Source organism: Orycteropus afer, unplaced genomic scaffold (assembly GCF_000298275.1).
Source record: "Orycteropus afer afer isolate SDZICR_OR568_19922 unplaced genomic scaffold, OryAfe1.0 scaffold00068, whole genome shotgun sequence".
Taxonomy (NCBI): Eukaryota; Metazoa; Chordata; class Mammalia; order Tubulidentata; family Orycteropodidae; genus Orycteropus; species Orycteropus afer.
The window spans coordinates 11,643,850-11,658,940 of NW_006921655.1; the positions used below are offsets into that span (position 1 = coordinate 11,643,850).

The following is a 15,091-nucleotide window of genomic DNA, read 5'->3' on the forward strand; positions in this document are numbered from 1 at the left end:
GAAGATTTACAGAGTAAATTCACTTTCCATACAGCAGTTCACATATACTTTGTCATTAAGCCTGATCTTTTTTATGATTTTGAGTTCCATTCCACATTTTCCACTCTATCTGGAACCTCCTATTGTAATCCTTTTCAGAGCAGTCAACAATGGTAGCTGCATACTATCTAGTTCTTCTGGTCTCAGGGTCTTGGATGCTGAGGTTCACGGGGTCCATTAGTCCTCTGGACTAATTATTTCCTTGCATCTTTGATTTTCTTCACTCTTCCTTACTCCTGGATGGGGAAAGACCAGTAGTTGAAATGTAGAGGATTCCTTCTTTAGTCATGAAGCTTAGTAACTTCACTATGACCTGTCTCCGTGTTGGTTATTCTCTATCTGTTCCCTCCACTTCTTCTCAAGAATGGAGAGGGATCTGTGTTGACCATGGGAGGGACAGAGGAGAGTGCATAGTCAAGAAAGAATAGCTAGCTTAAAATCTAGGAAGTTGTCTCAGGACTACATAACTCATTCTCACTAAACCAACAGTGCCTTTAGCCCTAGGAGTGTATCCATGACCTCTATATCCTCCTCCAACAAAAGTAAGCAGCTGGCCAGGGGGAGGTTGATGAAACTTCTGTGACTGAGCATATGTTTCTTCTCTACTTAGAGGACTTGGGTCAGCAGCTACAAAACAAATTATTTCTCTTCCAGCTCACCACAAGTGGTTCTTTAGATTAGGAGTTTTGATTATAGGAATAGGAGACAGTGTGTATCTTAGTTTGCAAGTGCTGCTTTAACAAAAGTGCCACAAATGGATGGCTTTAACCAACAAATGTATTTCCTAACAGTTCAGTTACAAATCTGAATTCAGGGCACTGGCTCTAGGGGAAGGTTCTCTCTGTCAGCTCTGGAGGAAATCCTTGTCTCAGTTTCCCTAGTGTTCATTCTTCTAGGAGTTCCATGGCCATCTCCACCTGATAATCTGTCTTTCCTCCATTCCTGCATCAATGCCTAATCTGCTCTTTTTGTATCTCAAAAGTGGTTAGGTTTAAGACATACCTAAAACAATGATAAGGAGCTGTGGTGGCATAGTGTCTAAGGCATTTGACTACTACCAGAAGGCTGGCAGTTCAAACTCACCAGCCACTCCTTGGAAGAAAGGTTGGGCAAGGTAGTGATACTCCCTTGGAAACCTGAGGGAGGGGTCACTGAAGTCAGATCTGACTCAAGGGCAGTGAATGTGGTCTCATTAACATAACAAAACAACTCTATTCCCAAATGAGATTATATTCACAGACATAGGATTAGGATTTACAACACACATTTTTGTGGGACACAATCCAATCCATAACAGCATGTGGAGATCCTTGTTCCTTCCATGCTGCTCTGGCACCTTCAGATCAAATATTGTACTTTCCCTAAACCTCCAAGGTTCCTCATGATACTCTGGGTATCATTATGCCCACCCACTCTATGCTCTTTGCTTTACATGCTATTTCCACTCCTTAGGAGCTCTGGTGGCATAGTGCATTAGGCATTTGACTTTTAATCAGAAGGTTGGCAGTTCAAACCCACCAGTCACTCCTTGGAAGGAAGATTGGACAATCTACTTCCATAGTGATACTGCTTCAGAAACGCAAAGAGAGGTCGTTATGAGTCGGATCCGAATTCAAGGCAATAAATTTGGTTTTTTGGTTTGGCTTTTTCCACTCCTTAGCTTTCCCTAGCAATATACTTGAAGTAATTTTCAAAATTGCAAAACACTGTATATGTGTAAGCCATAATTATTATTACAGTGATAACTGTGTTTGCCTGTAACCCTGTTAATAGACATTTGATATGTAAGATCCAAATCCAGAGATATAAAATTGAGAGATAGACAAGGAAAGCCTGCTGTCAAATTAGTACATAACAAGACTTGAAATTAAAATTTAACCTTCTTCAATATGACGCTATTAACTATGGATCTATTGTGTGAACAATGCTGTACTTGTTGGTGGTGTTAATGCCGTCAAGTCGGACCCAACTCATAGCAACCCCTCCTTGGGTTTCTGAGATGGTATCACTATGGAAGTAGATTGCCCAACCTTCCTTCTGAGGAGTGGCTGGTGGGTTTGAACTGCCCGTATTCTGGTTAGCAGTCAAGTGCCTCAGGCACTACGCTACCAGAGCTCCCTTCCAACTAATAGCAACACTCATTGTGTTTCTGGGGCTATAAATCTTTATAGAAGTAGATTACTTTGTCTTCTTTCCACAGAGTGGCTGGTGGATTTGAACCTCTGATCTTGCCGTTGGGAATCATGCACCTTATCCACTAAGCCACCAGAGCTCCTTTATCTAGTGATATATTCTTCAACCTAGATCTTAGGTTGATAAGGAGCTGTTCTTGTATTCCTGCCCTTCTGGGAAGCTGGATCCATACCCACACTAGCCTCCTGTGGGGAAGCTAATGACAAAAGAAACAACAGAAGAGTAAATGTTGGCTAGCTCAGTCTCTTCTTGACAGGCCCTGCCTGAGGGCTAAGGCCATTCACTCTGGTATCTCACAGCCAGGAGCCCTAATTGGTAGGTGGACTTCTGGGCTTTTCTTTTAACAGAACTTTAACAGCTAGGCCAGGAAAGCTGTTGTTTATCTCTTGGCAGAGCCGCTAATTAGCATCTTTGTGTGCTCCCAACTAGCAAATGCCCTGCTGTGGAGCCTGTGGAGACTCAGATCTGTCAGTAATTAATATCAGAGAGGACAAGGGCATGTCCTTAAGTCAGTGCAGACTGATACTTACCCATTGTTTTTTGCCCCAAGGATTGCTATTGTATCTGACTAAATTTCCAGAAATCCACTTTCATGAGATCATGACTTGAATTTCGGTAAAAGGAAGAGAAAGGAATAGTGGATCAATTTACCACCAAGACAGTTCAAAACCAGCTATTTCATAGGTTCATCTCCCCATACCAACTAAAATTTGCCCTCACCCTGTCTTCCCTGATTACCACACAGACTTTCATCAGTGCCCTGCCTATGACATTTCTTTCCCATCACAGTTCATCCCTTTATTTCCTCCACCTCCTCTAAAGGCAAGACTAAGAAGAGGGAATATGACGTTTTCTCCTCTTTGGCCACTGGGGTTGGTAAAAATGGTGAAATTGTTAACTAAGAAAAGAACCCCTTGTAGGATCCTCATATTTGATGTGGTTGTCATTGCTCTAGGAGCTCTGGTGGTGTAGTGCCTAAGGCATTTGACTGCTAACCAGAAGGCTGGCGGTTCAAACCCACCGGCCACTCCTCAGAAGGAAGATTGGGCAACTTATTTCCATAGTGATACTGCCTTGGAAACCCAAGGAGGGGTCGCTGTGTGTCAGGACCAACTCGACGGCAGTGAGTTTGGTCCTTGCCCTCAGAGTCATTGAGGATTTTCGCTATTCAGAAACGAAGTCAAAATGATGCTGCTCTTCTCATGACCGTCCACCACCTTGAGCTTGGTAAAACCTGTAACCAGTTGTTATCCACTTAATTCCAACTCACAGTGACCCCTTGTGTGTCAGAGTAGAACAGTGCTCCATTGGGTTTTCAGTGGCTGTTTTTCAGAAGTAGATAGCCAGGCCTTTCTTCCAGGGCACCTCTGGGTGGATTTGAACCTTCAGCCTTTAGGTCAGCTCAAGCTCACTGCTGTGGAGAAGGATCCGACTCATAGCAACCCCTCCTTGGGTTTCCGAGGCAGTATCACTACAGAAATAGATTGCCCAATCTTCCTTACGAGGAGTGGCTGGTGGATTTGAACCACCAGCTTTCTGGTTAGCAGTCAAATGCCTTAGGCACTACACCACCAGAGCTCCTTTAGGTTAGCAGTAGAGCATATAAACATTTGTACCACCCAGGACCTCAAGCATGGCAAAGAAAGGAAATGATTGGAGAAGGAAAGGTGAGGGGAGCAGGACTGGCATGAGGCTTACTCAGAAGGGAAGTCGCTACACAGAAAAAACTTCCCAGGAAGTTTGCATCTGTTAGGATGCAATAAAAATTGAAATAAAATTGAACCTTCTTCAGTATGACACTGTTAACTCACAGTCTCACTCCCTCCCCACCCCACCCACCATTGATGCAGGCTCCAAATGGAACCCAGAGGCAGTGTTAAAATGCAGACACAGTTGGAGTTGTTTTGTTCAAAGGCTGCTACTGTACCTCTGGAGCAGCCCTGTTGTTGTTGTTGTTGTTATGTGCCGTAGAGTCGGCCCCGACTCATAGCGACCCCTCCTTGGGTTTCCGAGGCAGTATCACTATGGGAAGTAGGATTGCCCAACCTTCCTTCCGAGGAGTGGCTGGTGGGTTTGAACCGCCAGCCATCTGGTTAGCAGGCAAGTGTCTTAGCCACTATGCTACCAGAGCCACCCGCCCTAAGGGGGGGTTTTTTTTTTTTTTTTTTAAGTGATTGAAAAAAATTCGCTGCTGTCAAGTCCAGTCAACTCACAGTGACCCCTCCTTGGGTTTCCGAGGCGGTATCTCTATGGAAGTAGGTTGCCCCAATCTTCCTTCTGATTAGTGGGTTTATTAAGGGAGTAACAGGTTACAATTCAGGATACAGTCCTTCCATCAGGACAGATTCTTCTAGCTGTGCTGCAAGCACATTTCTCTCATGTTGGGATTTTTAAGAGTCAAGTTTTCATCAAAAGGGCAAGGCTGACCCATTAGCAACCAAGTGACAAGGACACATCAATCTGCTGCTCTATGTGCTGTTTTTTAGAGTTATCTACTCTGGTAGCCGGAAGCTCTGGTAGCATACTGGCTAAAGCATTTGACTGCTAACCAGAAGGCTGGTGGTTCAAACCCACCAGCCACTCCTCGGAAGGAAGATGGGGAAATCTACCTCCGTAGTGATACTGCCTGGAAACCCAAGGAGGGGTTTGTATGAGTCAGTCAGACTCAACAGCACATAACAACAACAACAACTCTGATAGCGTAGTGCCTAAGGCACTTGACTGCTAACCAGAAGGCTGGCATTTCAAACGCACCAGCCACTCCTCGGAAGGAAGATGGGGCAATCTACTTCTGTAGTGATACTGCCTCAAGTATCAAGGAAACCCAAGGAGGGGTCACTATGAGTGGGGTCTGACTCAAGGGCATATAACAACAACAACAAGAAGAAGATAAGGAGTAAACACATATGTTAACATTCCTGTATTCAGAAGATCTCTTTTGGCATAGGTGTGGTTACTTGACAGGAGTCCCTGGGTAGCACACATGGTTAAGCACTTGACTACTAACTGCAAGATTGGTGGTTCAAACCTACCTGGAGGCACCTCAGAAGAAAGGTCTGGCAATCTCCTTCCAGAAGGTCACAGCTGCAGAAACTCTATGGAACAGTTCTACTCTGCAGTTGTATGGAGCTACCATCGGTTGGAATCTATAGTAGCTGGTGGTTTGGGTCACTAGGCTGAAGATTGGGCCGGTGTCCCAAGGAATATGCAACTTTCTACCAGCTCACTAATCTACCAACACTCTCCCTTCTTCCTCTCTGTAGTCTGGCAGTCTTCAGAGTAACCAGCAGATTGTCCTGCATCTCAAGGAGGACAGTTCTATCTACCCTCAGGCTAGGGCTCTACAGATACTGATTCTATCCCAGACAGTCTCATCAAGTCATTTTTCAAGACCAATTAAGATCACATTTTTAAGCTATCTTGAACCTGTCTCCTTCTCTATGGTGTAATAAAGTTGCAAGTTGATTGTAATTCCTACAATTACTTCAAAAAAATATTTTATTTGATAATATTGCTTCTGGGTTCTCTATAGAGCACCGACTCACCCATTGCTGTCGAGTCAATTCCAACTCATAGTGATCCTATAGGACAAGGTAGGACTGCATTGCCTCATCTTTCTCCTGCGGAATGGTTTGTGAGTTCGAGCCTCTGACCTGGTTAGCAGCCAAGTGCCTTAACCACTACTCCACCAGAGCTCCTTAAGAAGAACATAGGGTTCTGTATTTTTCTGTATTCACCAAGAAAGGACTTTCACCATCTGAAAGGCAAAGGCTAAAGTTAAGACCATCTGGCTTTCTCCTCAGTAAAACGTGACTACCCTAGTCCACCATCCATAGAAAATGCTTGCCATCCACTTCCAAAGACACTATGCTTTTTGCTACTGTCGTATTTGTTGGCATTTGTTGTAATGAAGGGCAGTTAACACAAGTCTTGGGTTCAGGGTTCTGTGAGGAGTTGAAGGGAGCCCTGACAGAGGAATGCTTCTCCATGTCCACATAGTTGCAACAGTGGGGTGAGCACTGGCTCTGGACTCCAAGCTCCCCCTCTCCAGCTGGCCGTTACCCCCATGAGGGAGTATAGCTGGACACCTTCAGCTCCCAGGGATTCTGTATGTGGGCTTTATGTACACTGCAGCAGCCCTCTATTTGAGTGGATCAGTAACAGAAGAAGGCAAAACCAATCACAGCATGAGCTTGAGCATCGTGATTCCCATTCATTTCTTAATTATAGAACTATTGTCTGCATTTTCCGTTCATTATCTTTGTATCTTGGTCTTACAAAATTCACATTATTGGTTTATTGAAAGGACTGTTTCCCCTTATTTGGAAATTGGTATCACTTAACTAACACACAAGACAGGTGTACAGGTGTGTAGTTTGTCTGTGATTGGATGCCAGTGAGTGGCTGAGAAAAGCTTCTGATGTATAGGAAACAGGTGGCTCTAATCTTTTCTTCATTAGTAAGCCACAGTTGTCAGAAAGAACCTGCTAGGTTAGACAGTAAACCCAAGGTTAAACCCCAGATCTGTTTTGACTGGCCGAGTGATTCCCATCACCCACACTCATAGAAACGTGGTTATCTTGCACGCAAGCCAAGTCCTCTTAGTTGGAAAGAACTCTGAACTAGAAATCCTAAGAATTTTGTTTTAGTTTGTGTGCCTGTTTCACAGAAAGACTTAAAAACCCAGAGCTTAATACATGGTGGACACACAAATGTTTGTGGAATTGAGGAAATAATAATAATAATTGAAGAGAATAATAAGTATTCTAGGTTTCTCCCTCAAATCCAATATGCTTCAGGACCTCCTGTTCTTATTTTCTTATTGCAAGTCAGATCTTGTATTTTGTGTCGTCTTGGTGCTTTTGGCTTATCATCTACTGTTCTCATTGGTGAACACAGAATGTCCATGAGAATTTACACAGATGATTTCAAAGCATTTTGAAAACAAGAAATCAGTTTTGATTTGTATGTCAGCAGAACTTACCCTCTGACATGCTGGGAAAGAAGGGCAAACTGCACAGCATATGATAGCACTTAGCCAGTGAAGAACTGGGTGCCAAGTAATGACACCATGTTAAGCCATTGGCTTGTGTTTGGAGCGAGATCAGGGGAGGGAGAGCTGCATGCAGCCTTGCTGAGCTCAGGGCCCAGGGTTGGCCTGCAGAGCATTTTATGAAGAAGGGCTCTGAGACATCTTGGGAAGGGGGCCTGCCTCACCAATGCATGGGCCTGCATGCAGGTGGCACCACTTCTAAATGGATTTCTTTGTTTACAGGCAACGTCCTGCCCTCGGAGAATGTCTAGCCTCGCTGGCAGCAGCCATACCAGTGGCATTCCTAGAGCCCACCCTTAACCGCTACAATCCACTCTCAGTCTTCAACACCAAAACCCCCAGGGAAAGGTCTAGTAAGTATCCTCCTACAGAGGTCATCAACCCATTCTGTGTGCTGAGAGTTGATCATCCAGGAAGGCTATGCAAGGAACAGCAGCCTGGACCAAGAGGACCCAGACACCAGAGTGAGAGAATAGGTCTCATGTCTCCATCTTATTAAAGAAATGTTGTTGTTGTTACGTGCTGTCGAGTCGGACCCAACTCATAGCGACCCCTCCTTGAGTTTCTGAGGCAGTGTCACTACGGAAGTAGATTTCCCCATCTTCCTTCCGAGGAGTGGCTGGTGAGTTTGAACCACCAGCCTTCTGGTTAGCAGTCAAGTGCCTTAGGCACTGTGCTACCAGAGCTCCCATTAAAGAAATAGATATGACAAGAAGTTTGTTAACATTAGGCTTTAGTTTCTTCTTCTGCAAAGTGAGAAGACAGTGTAGTTGATTTCTAAATCCTTCTATCCTAACACCTCAAGTTCTTTTCTGCCCCAAGTTTTAGTCCCCTTTTGTACCTGGGGTATATCCCTTTCTCCAGAGTATTATCAGAAATGAGGTGCTCCTCCACTCTAATACTCTAATTATACTTATCAAATCCAAGGAGAGCCTATGCTTTCAAAGATGCTGATCACATGTTCTTCCCATGGAAAACTTTACATAGAAAGGCACCAGACAAAAGAAATGATATGAGAAAGGGAGTTTCTTAACAGGAAGGTCTAGAATAAGGATCACTATGGGCCCATGGGCCAAATGTGGCTCACTGCGTACTTTTGTAAATACACTTTCATTGGAACCCATTTGTTTATATGATTGATGGTTGCTTTAGCACTGCAATGACAGAGTTCAATATAGCAACAGAGCCTGTCTGGCCTGCAGAATACTTGCTGTCTGACCCTTTACTGAAAAGTTTGCCAGTTCTTACTCCAGAATAACCTAGAACTGAAATCCAAGTCAGGTTGTAAACCTGCTTCTGGGGGTGGAGAGAAGGTCCATACACGAGTTTCCCGTGCTTTTCGCAACTTCAGTTTACACCACTGCACTTTTATGAAAAACCTGCATTAGTACTTATATTTGCTAACCAAAAGACATCTGAAAAGGATTTTTGCTTTCAGGTAAAAAGGTGAAAAGCAAAACTAGAGTTGAGCATTTGTTTTGCATCAAGCTGTTAAAGAGGCAGTGCGCACCCTGAGCAGTGAGAGTGGTATTGCCAACCTCCTTCCTTGGAACTACATCTCAGCCTCAAACCACCACAGCTTTGAACTGTATTTGTGACACTCTATGTTGGTGTTATTTTAGGCTTAGTGTGTGATTTGGTAGGTTAATTTCTGGGTCCTGGAAACATTCAAAACTTTTTCCCATTATAAATTAATGGCAATTACCTCTTCACTTTATACCATTTCAGCCTACAAACATTTTCATGGGAACTCACTCCTTTTGAATAGCATGGGAAACCTATATCTGGATTAACTGTAATGTTGTTTAAAGGCACTGGAATTGTGGATAAAGAAGCTTTCAAGCAAGAACTTTGACTCAGATTTGAACTCCAGCTAGAAGAAACTATAATGATTCAGTGTAACTTGGAGCAAAAATTACCAAACCATGGGCTTAATCAATATTAAGAAAAAGAAAAAACCTTGGGTAAACTACTTTAAGCCAGAAGCAGTATTTTCCTCATATTGAGTACAATAGATGAGTAAAAATCTCATTTAGTCCAAGACCCCTTGTTCTACTACCATGAAACCACAAGGGGGAAGAGTTCTAAAAGAGTAAGAAATGCTTTCTTGTGAGAACACATGAAGTGGAGTAGAGGAAAGACTTTGCTACCACCTTTGAGAGTTGACAAACCTGAAAAACCAGGAAGAAGACTCTTCCAGCAAACCCCAGCATGCATGCCACACTTTTCTTTGTCACCACTGGCTATTTCCATCTAAGAATACAGTATCAAGCCATGGCAGCTTTATTCCCACTTGATTCTCATTAATTTGGTAAAAGAGGGACATTTCCCTAGTAATGACCCTCCAGAGCAATCTGACCAGGCTGCTTAATAGAATTCTGTTGGTCAGCTAGAAGACAGTGGAGACAAGTGTTATCAGAGTTAACCAAGACAGAAACATGGCCAAAATGCTTCAACTTTCCAAAGCCCCATATAAAATCTGTTAAGTTAAACCTTCCCCAACCTTCTCAGCCCTTTCTCACCCTTTGTCCCCTTTCTCCCCTTTCTGGAGACCAGCAAAAATATATTTACAACTAATATATATGTCTTTCTGTGCCCACTCATGATTTCAACCAAGTCAAAGCTTGCCACTCAAGTGGGAGCTAAATGACTGAGCGGGCTTTAGTGAAGTTGAGAAATGGCTGTAGCATCTGTAAGCAAATTCGAACCCAAGTGTTGTTTTCCAGTTCCAAAAAACATGGAACGTAGGTATAACAATCCTGGATATTTGTACATTCATCCTATCCCAATTCAAGAAATAGTGTATCTCTGTCTCAGTATAATCAGTGGGTAGAACTGTGCCCTGGGCAAGACATAGACCAGCTCTGTCCTCCAGTTCATAGAGGTAACTAACATAGCAGGACAAAATAAGAACTTGACAAAGATGGAGAAAATCCCAGTTTGGTTGTGAAAGGAATAGAATTGTTCTCTTTCTCAAGGGCTATTTGAAAAATGTTCCTTCTTATTTTACATACTTCCACATTGACTTAATAAGACACATTCCTAAATAAAAATTAAGTATAAATCACTGCATACTTCACAACTAAGAAAAGCTATAAGATTGTGATTATAGATGGCCCAGTAAGTACTTCATCCATCTATGCAATTCTGTGGGACTCAATGCTCAAGTTCTCTGAGGCCATGTATTTCATCATTTGATAAATCAGCATAGAGAGCTGACCATGTGTCTGACTCTTGAAAAGTAGAGTGTGCAAAAAATGTATTCTGGGGTAATCAGGTTGCCTATTGCCTGCAGCAAAGATGACTGAGGACTTAATGGGCTCTAAGAAGGTAGACTTAATTCATTATACAAAGTGGGTGCCCTGAGGGATAGAGGAGTGGGAAGGATGTATAGAATGACAAATGATATGAGCCTGTAGTTTAGAAATACAGTATGAACTGATTTAGCAAGCCTTCAGTCAGTTGGACATCTCTGTTAATTGGCACTTGGTGCTTTGCCTGCAGAATTACTTATTTTAGTAATCCCAGTGCTTTGTAAGATCCTGAAGCATTTTCTGAATTTAAAAAAAAAAAAAAAAAATTAAGTTATGCTTAGAAAAGGTTTACTGCTACTATATGCCAGTTACTAACAAACAGATAATTTTTTGTTCCTGGGTGGCAGAATATAGGATTATTAGAACATACTAGTCACCAGCCAGTTTACTTGCTACCCTCTGTGGCATGTTCAACAAGAGAAAAAGGAGATCCAATTCAGGTGTAAGCTATCTGGCTCTTTTTCAAAGAGGTGACCCTCTTGGATGTCATCTTGAAGAGCTGCTCACTGGAGAAAACAAAACTTTAGAATCCAACTCAGTGGTTCTCAAACTCGAGCATACATCAGAATTGCTTGGAAAGCTTGTTGAAATAAAGATCACTGGGCCCTACCCAGAGGTTCTGATTCAGTAGGTCTGGCATGGGTCCAGAGAATTTACATTTCAATATGTTTCCAGGTGATGCTGATACTGCTGGTCAGAGGACCACACTTAAGAACCATTGATAAAAGGACCAAACCAAAAACCACAAACTCATTCCCATGGAGTCAATTCCAACTAACAGTGACCCTATAAAACAGAGTAGAACTGCTTCATAGGGTTTCTAAAGCTGTAAATCTTTACAAAGGCAGACTGCCACACCTTTCTCCCATAGGGGGTCTGGTGGTACTTAACCACTGTGCCACCAGGGTTTTTTCAATGAAAGGACAGTGGTCCAATGGTTCCTCCTTAACAGTCTTGCATCTGGTTCCAACAGGACCAGCTGAGGCTCTTTTTCAGGTAGGTAGATAGCCTAGCTGAGTTCATTCTGTGGGTATATTATGTGGCATTTGAAGTACAAAACATCTTCTGAACTGTAAATGTTTGTTCCAGTCAAGGACCAATTACATATAAATAACTTTTAAAGGTCATTATAATGACTTCAGCAATCCTAAGCAGCTCTGTGTTTCTTAGGTAGGAGGGGAAAGGTGCCGATGATGATGTACTATGTGACATTTAAGCACACACACCCCTGACCCTTCTCGTTATAATCTTACAGCAAATAATTATAAAGTTGCACCTATAACGTTTGACGGTTTTCTGTGTGTAGAGCCCCAATGTAGGAAGTCTGACTACTCTATCTTTACCTATTTATTCTGAGAGTATATGGGTAAAGTTATTTTTTGTATGAGGGTCTCTCCAGACTCCCATGTTGATGTCACTCAATACCGTTGTTGCTCTGCTGTAGGATACAGGACAACATGTTCTTTGCAAATGACCAGCATTGGCAGTGGGCCATGTCTGGCCTGTATAATTTCCTTCTGCTATAAATGACAGGAATTTAGAGTTCTTTCTCTTGCATGCTACTAGTCCTTTTGAATCATTTGAATTTTAAGACACTAGTCCATTCTAACTTCTAGGGGGAGAAATCTTTAGACTTTTGCTCCCCCCCATAAAAAGCCATAGTGGTAGTGGTAGTGCTACAAAACCAAATGTAGCAACCAGAAGTCTTCATTAAGGAAAGAATCTTAGGACGTAACTGGACCTGCTCTATACCAGTGAGGTTCCTGTCAGTCCATCACTTTGATTTTTGTTGTTTTTGTTTTTATTGGTGACTATATGTATATAACAAAAGTTATTGCCATTTCACCATTTTCATGTGGACTATTCAGTGACATTAGTTACATTCATCATGTAGTGTAGCCATTCCCCACTCTCCATAACTGCACATACAATCCCAGAGGCATTGATGAGCTCAGCTGCAGATGGATCTTCTTAAAGATGACCAGGCTAATACTGTTCTTTGTCCAGGAAGCACAACCATGGGAAAAAATGAAGTAATCCCTTTCAATTGGTCAATATTTCTAAAGGCTATGGAATTTGGTACAGCCTCTCTTATTTATCATCCCTTCAATTCCACTGGACCCAAATCTGGAGAAGAGAAACCAAAAGCCAGCAGTAACCCCAATGGCAAAGAACCTGCAGGCATAAACCAATTCACTACATCTAAAATTTTATTTGAAATCTTCTGCTTTATCCTTAAAATCCATGAGATCTATGAATTTTACTCCTAATATAAAAAATAATTTACCCAAACCTGCCACATTTTCCCTGTGGTTTCTCAGATGCCCTAGCTCCTGTGAAGCCTGATGCTTTTGCCCCAGATGAGAAGTTTGGTCCAAAGGTGAAGTCTGCTTATGCTCTGCATCCCTGAAAAACTCCCTGGACACAACTAGACCCTGCAGAGAGCAGTTAGATGAATGGATGCACATGCAAAGCTTTTGAGTTTACAGTTTCCTGCTCAGAACCATCCCATGCCCCTCCATCTCAGAGCCCTTGTTATCTTCAAGGTGGGTCACAGAGGTCTCCCCTGTTAGGAATCTCAGGATACTTGTGTTCTCTCCCTCTTGTGTTGCAGGGCACAGTGTCCTTGACCTTAGGGGAAGCAGGACATGTAACCCCCTGGCTGCTTCTGTTTCTGATTCTTGTATCTGACAATGCTCCTTGGTTTACATGTTGAACTCTGTCTGTTACCATTTCATCCTATCTGTCCTTGTTCAGTGAAGTGACCTGAATTATTGAGTCTGAAGAAAAGACATGACTAAGCCACTGTTTCTTATAAATAGACCTTGAGAAACAAAAAGATTTAAGTGATTGACAGGAAGTCTTGGCAGAGGTTACCACAGGTCATCAATAACTTCTGTTGGAAATCCAGAAAGCAACGCATGCATTTTTTTTTTCTTTTTCAAAATTTCAACTGAATAGAAAATCATATTGTACCTGGACCAGATGAAGGATGTTTGATGACAGAGTTTTTTTTGTTTTGTTTTCTTTTGTTTTCCATTTTTGCACAGGACAGATATGATCCAGTGATTTGGGTGATTGAACCCTAACTTGACAAGTAAAAAATGCCTTTTCTCTTCCAGTACTATCTTTTCTTCAGTGGAAGCAAGAGACTGGCTGTATTAAAGAGAAATCTTATGGAATGTTCCCCCACTGTGTCTCTGCTATGTTCCTTTAATCATACATTTAATTGTATTAACCTGAATATGACACCTAGGGAGATCTAAGTTGGATCACAGTTGAAAACAGTTTGCTTTCAACTGTGAACCGTAGAAGGAGCTCTGGTAGCATAGTGGGTAAGACATTTGGCTGCTAACCAGAAGGCCAGCAGTTGAAATCCACCAGTTGCTCCACAGAAGGAAAATGAGGCAATCTGCTTCCATAAACATTTACAGCCTTGCAAACCCAAAGGGGGTCGCTATGAGCCCATTCAGTGGCAATGGGATGAACCATAAGGTTGGCAGTTGAAACCATCACACACACATACACACAGCAGTGCCCTGGAAGGAAGGCCTGAGGATCTGTTTCTATAAAGATTCCAGCGAAGTAAATCCTATGGAACAGTTCTACTCTATACTATATGGGATTGCTATGAGTCAGAGTTGATTCAACGGTAACTGGTATGACATCTAAGAAGATGTGCAGCCTCTGGAAGCTGCAGTCTTTCTGCAGACAGTTGGAGGATAGAAGCTCCTCCACACCAGTGCTCAGTAATGAGGCCCAGCTATAGAAACATATGTCTAAGGATCAAAGGAAGTGTGGGGGGGAGGGGGAGACAAAGGGAGAAGTCGCACCACTTGTACATTTAAATTAGTGTCCCTTTATTCTTCCTTTGCCCTCTTGGTCAGTTCTGGGGATGCCAGATACTGTGGAAGAGATGTGTTCCGACATCCCTCAACTGGAAGGCCTGATGAAGGAAATCAATGACCTGGCCGAGTCAGGGGCCCGGTACACCGAGATGCCCCACGTCATCGAGGTGATCTTGCCCATGCTCTGCAACTACCTGTCTTACTGGTGGGAGCGGGGCCCTGAGAACCTGCCTCCCAGTGCAGGGCCCTGCTGCACCAAGGTCACTTCTGAACAACTCAGTGTCATCCTGGGCAACATTCTGAAAATCATCAATAACAACCTGGGTATCGACGAGGCCTCCTGGATGAAGCGCATTGCAGGTAACAAAGCTGCCTTTTCTCACCCAGGTCCAAGATGCTTAGGTTCTATTTTCATCTCTCTCGTTGAGTCCGTGATGATTTTGAGGACGAACAACTAGTCTCTCTTTAAAATCCCCCCACCCCAGTTCCTTCAGAGTAAAGAGAATCTGTTTGTCCCCTTGCAGAGCTTCCTGGGGCAGATCCTCATGCCCCATTCCCCACGAATCCAGTCCTGTCAAATATCTAGGAAGCCCTTCTTGATAAACTCTACCCAGTTCTATTGATCATCTCGTTATTTACTTTTG

The 15,091-nt window shown here is 42.9% G+C and overlaps 1 protein-coding gene across 1 annotated transcript in view; it reads left to right on the forward strand.

The window, feature by feature from the left end:
- The window catches only part of RYR3 (ryanodine receptor 3), a 585,899-nt gene that overhangs the window by 459,417 nt on the left and 111,391 nt on the right, over positions 1-15,091 (forward strand). Inside the window, exons 65-66 of the mRNA XM_007940521.1 lie at positions 7,508-7,638; positions 14,487-14,807. Coding sequence (XP_007938712.1) covers positions 7,508-7,638; positions 14,487-14,807 — 452 coding nt within the window. The remainder of the gene's footprint in view (positions 1-7,507; positions 7,639-14,486; positions 14,808-15,091) is intronic.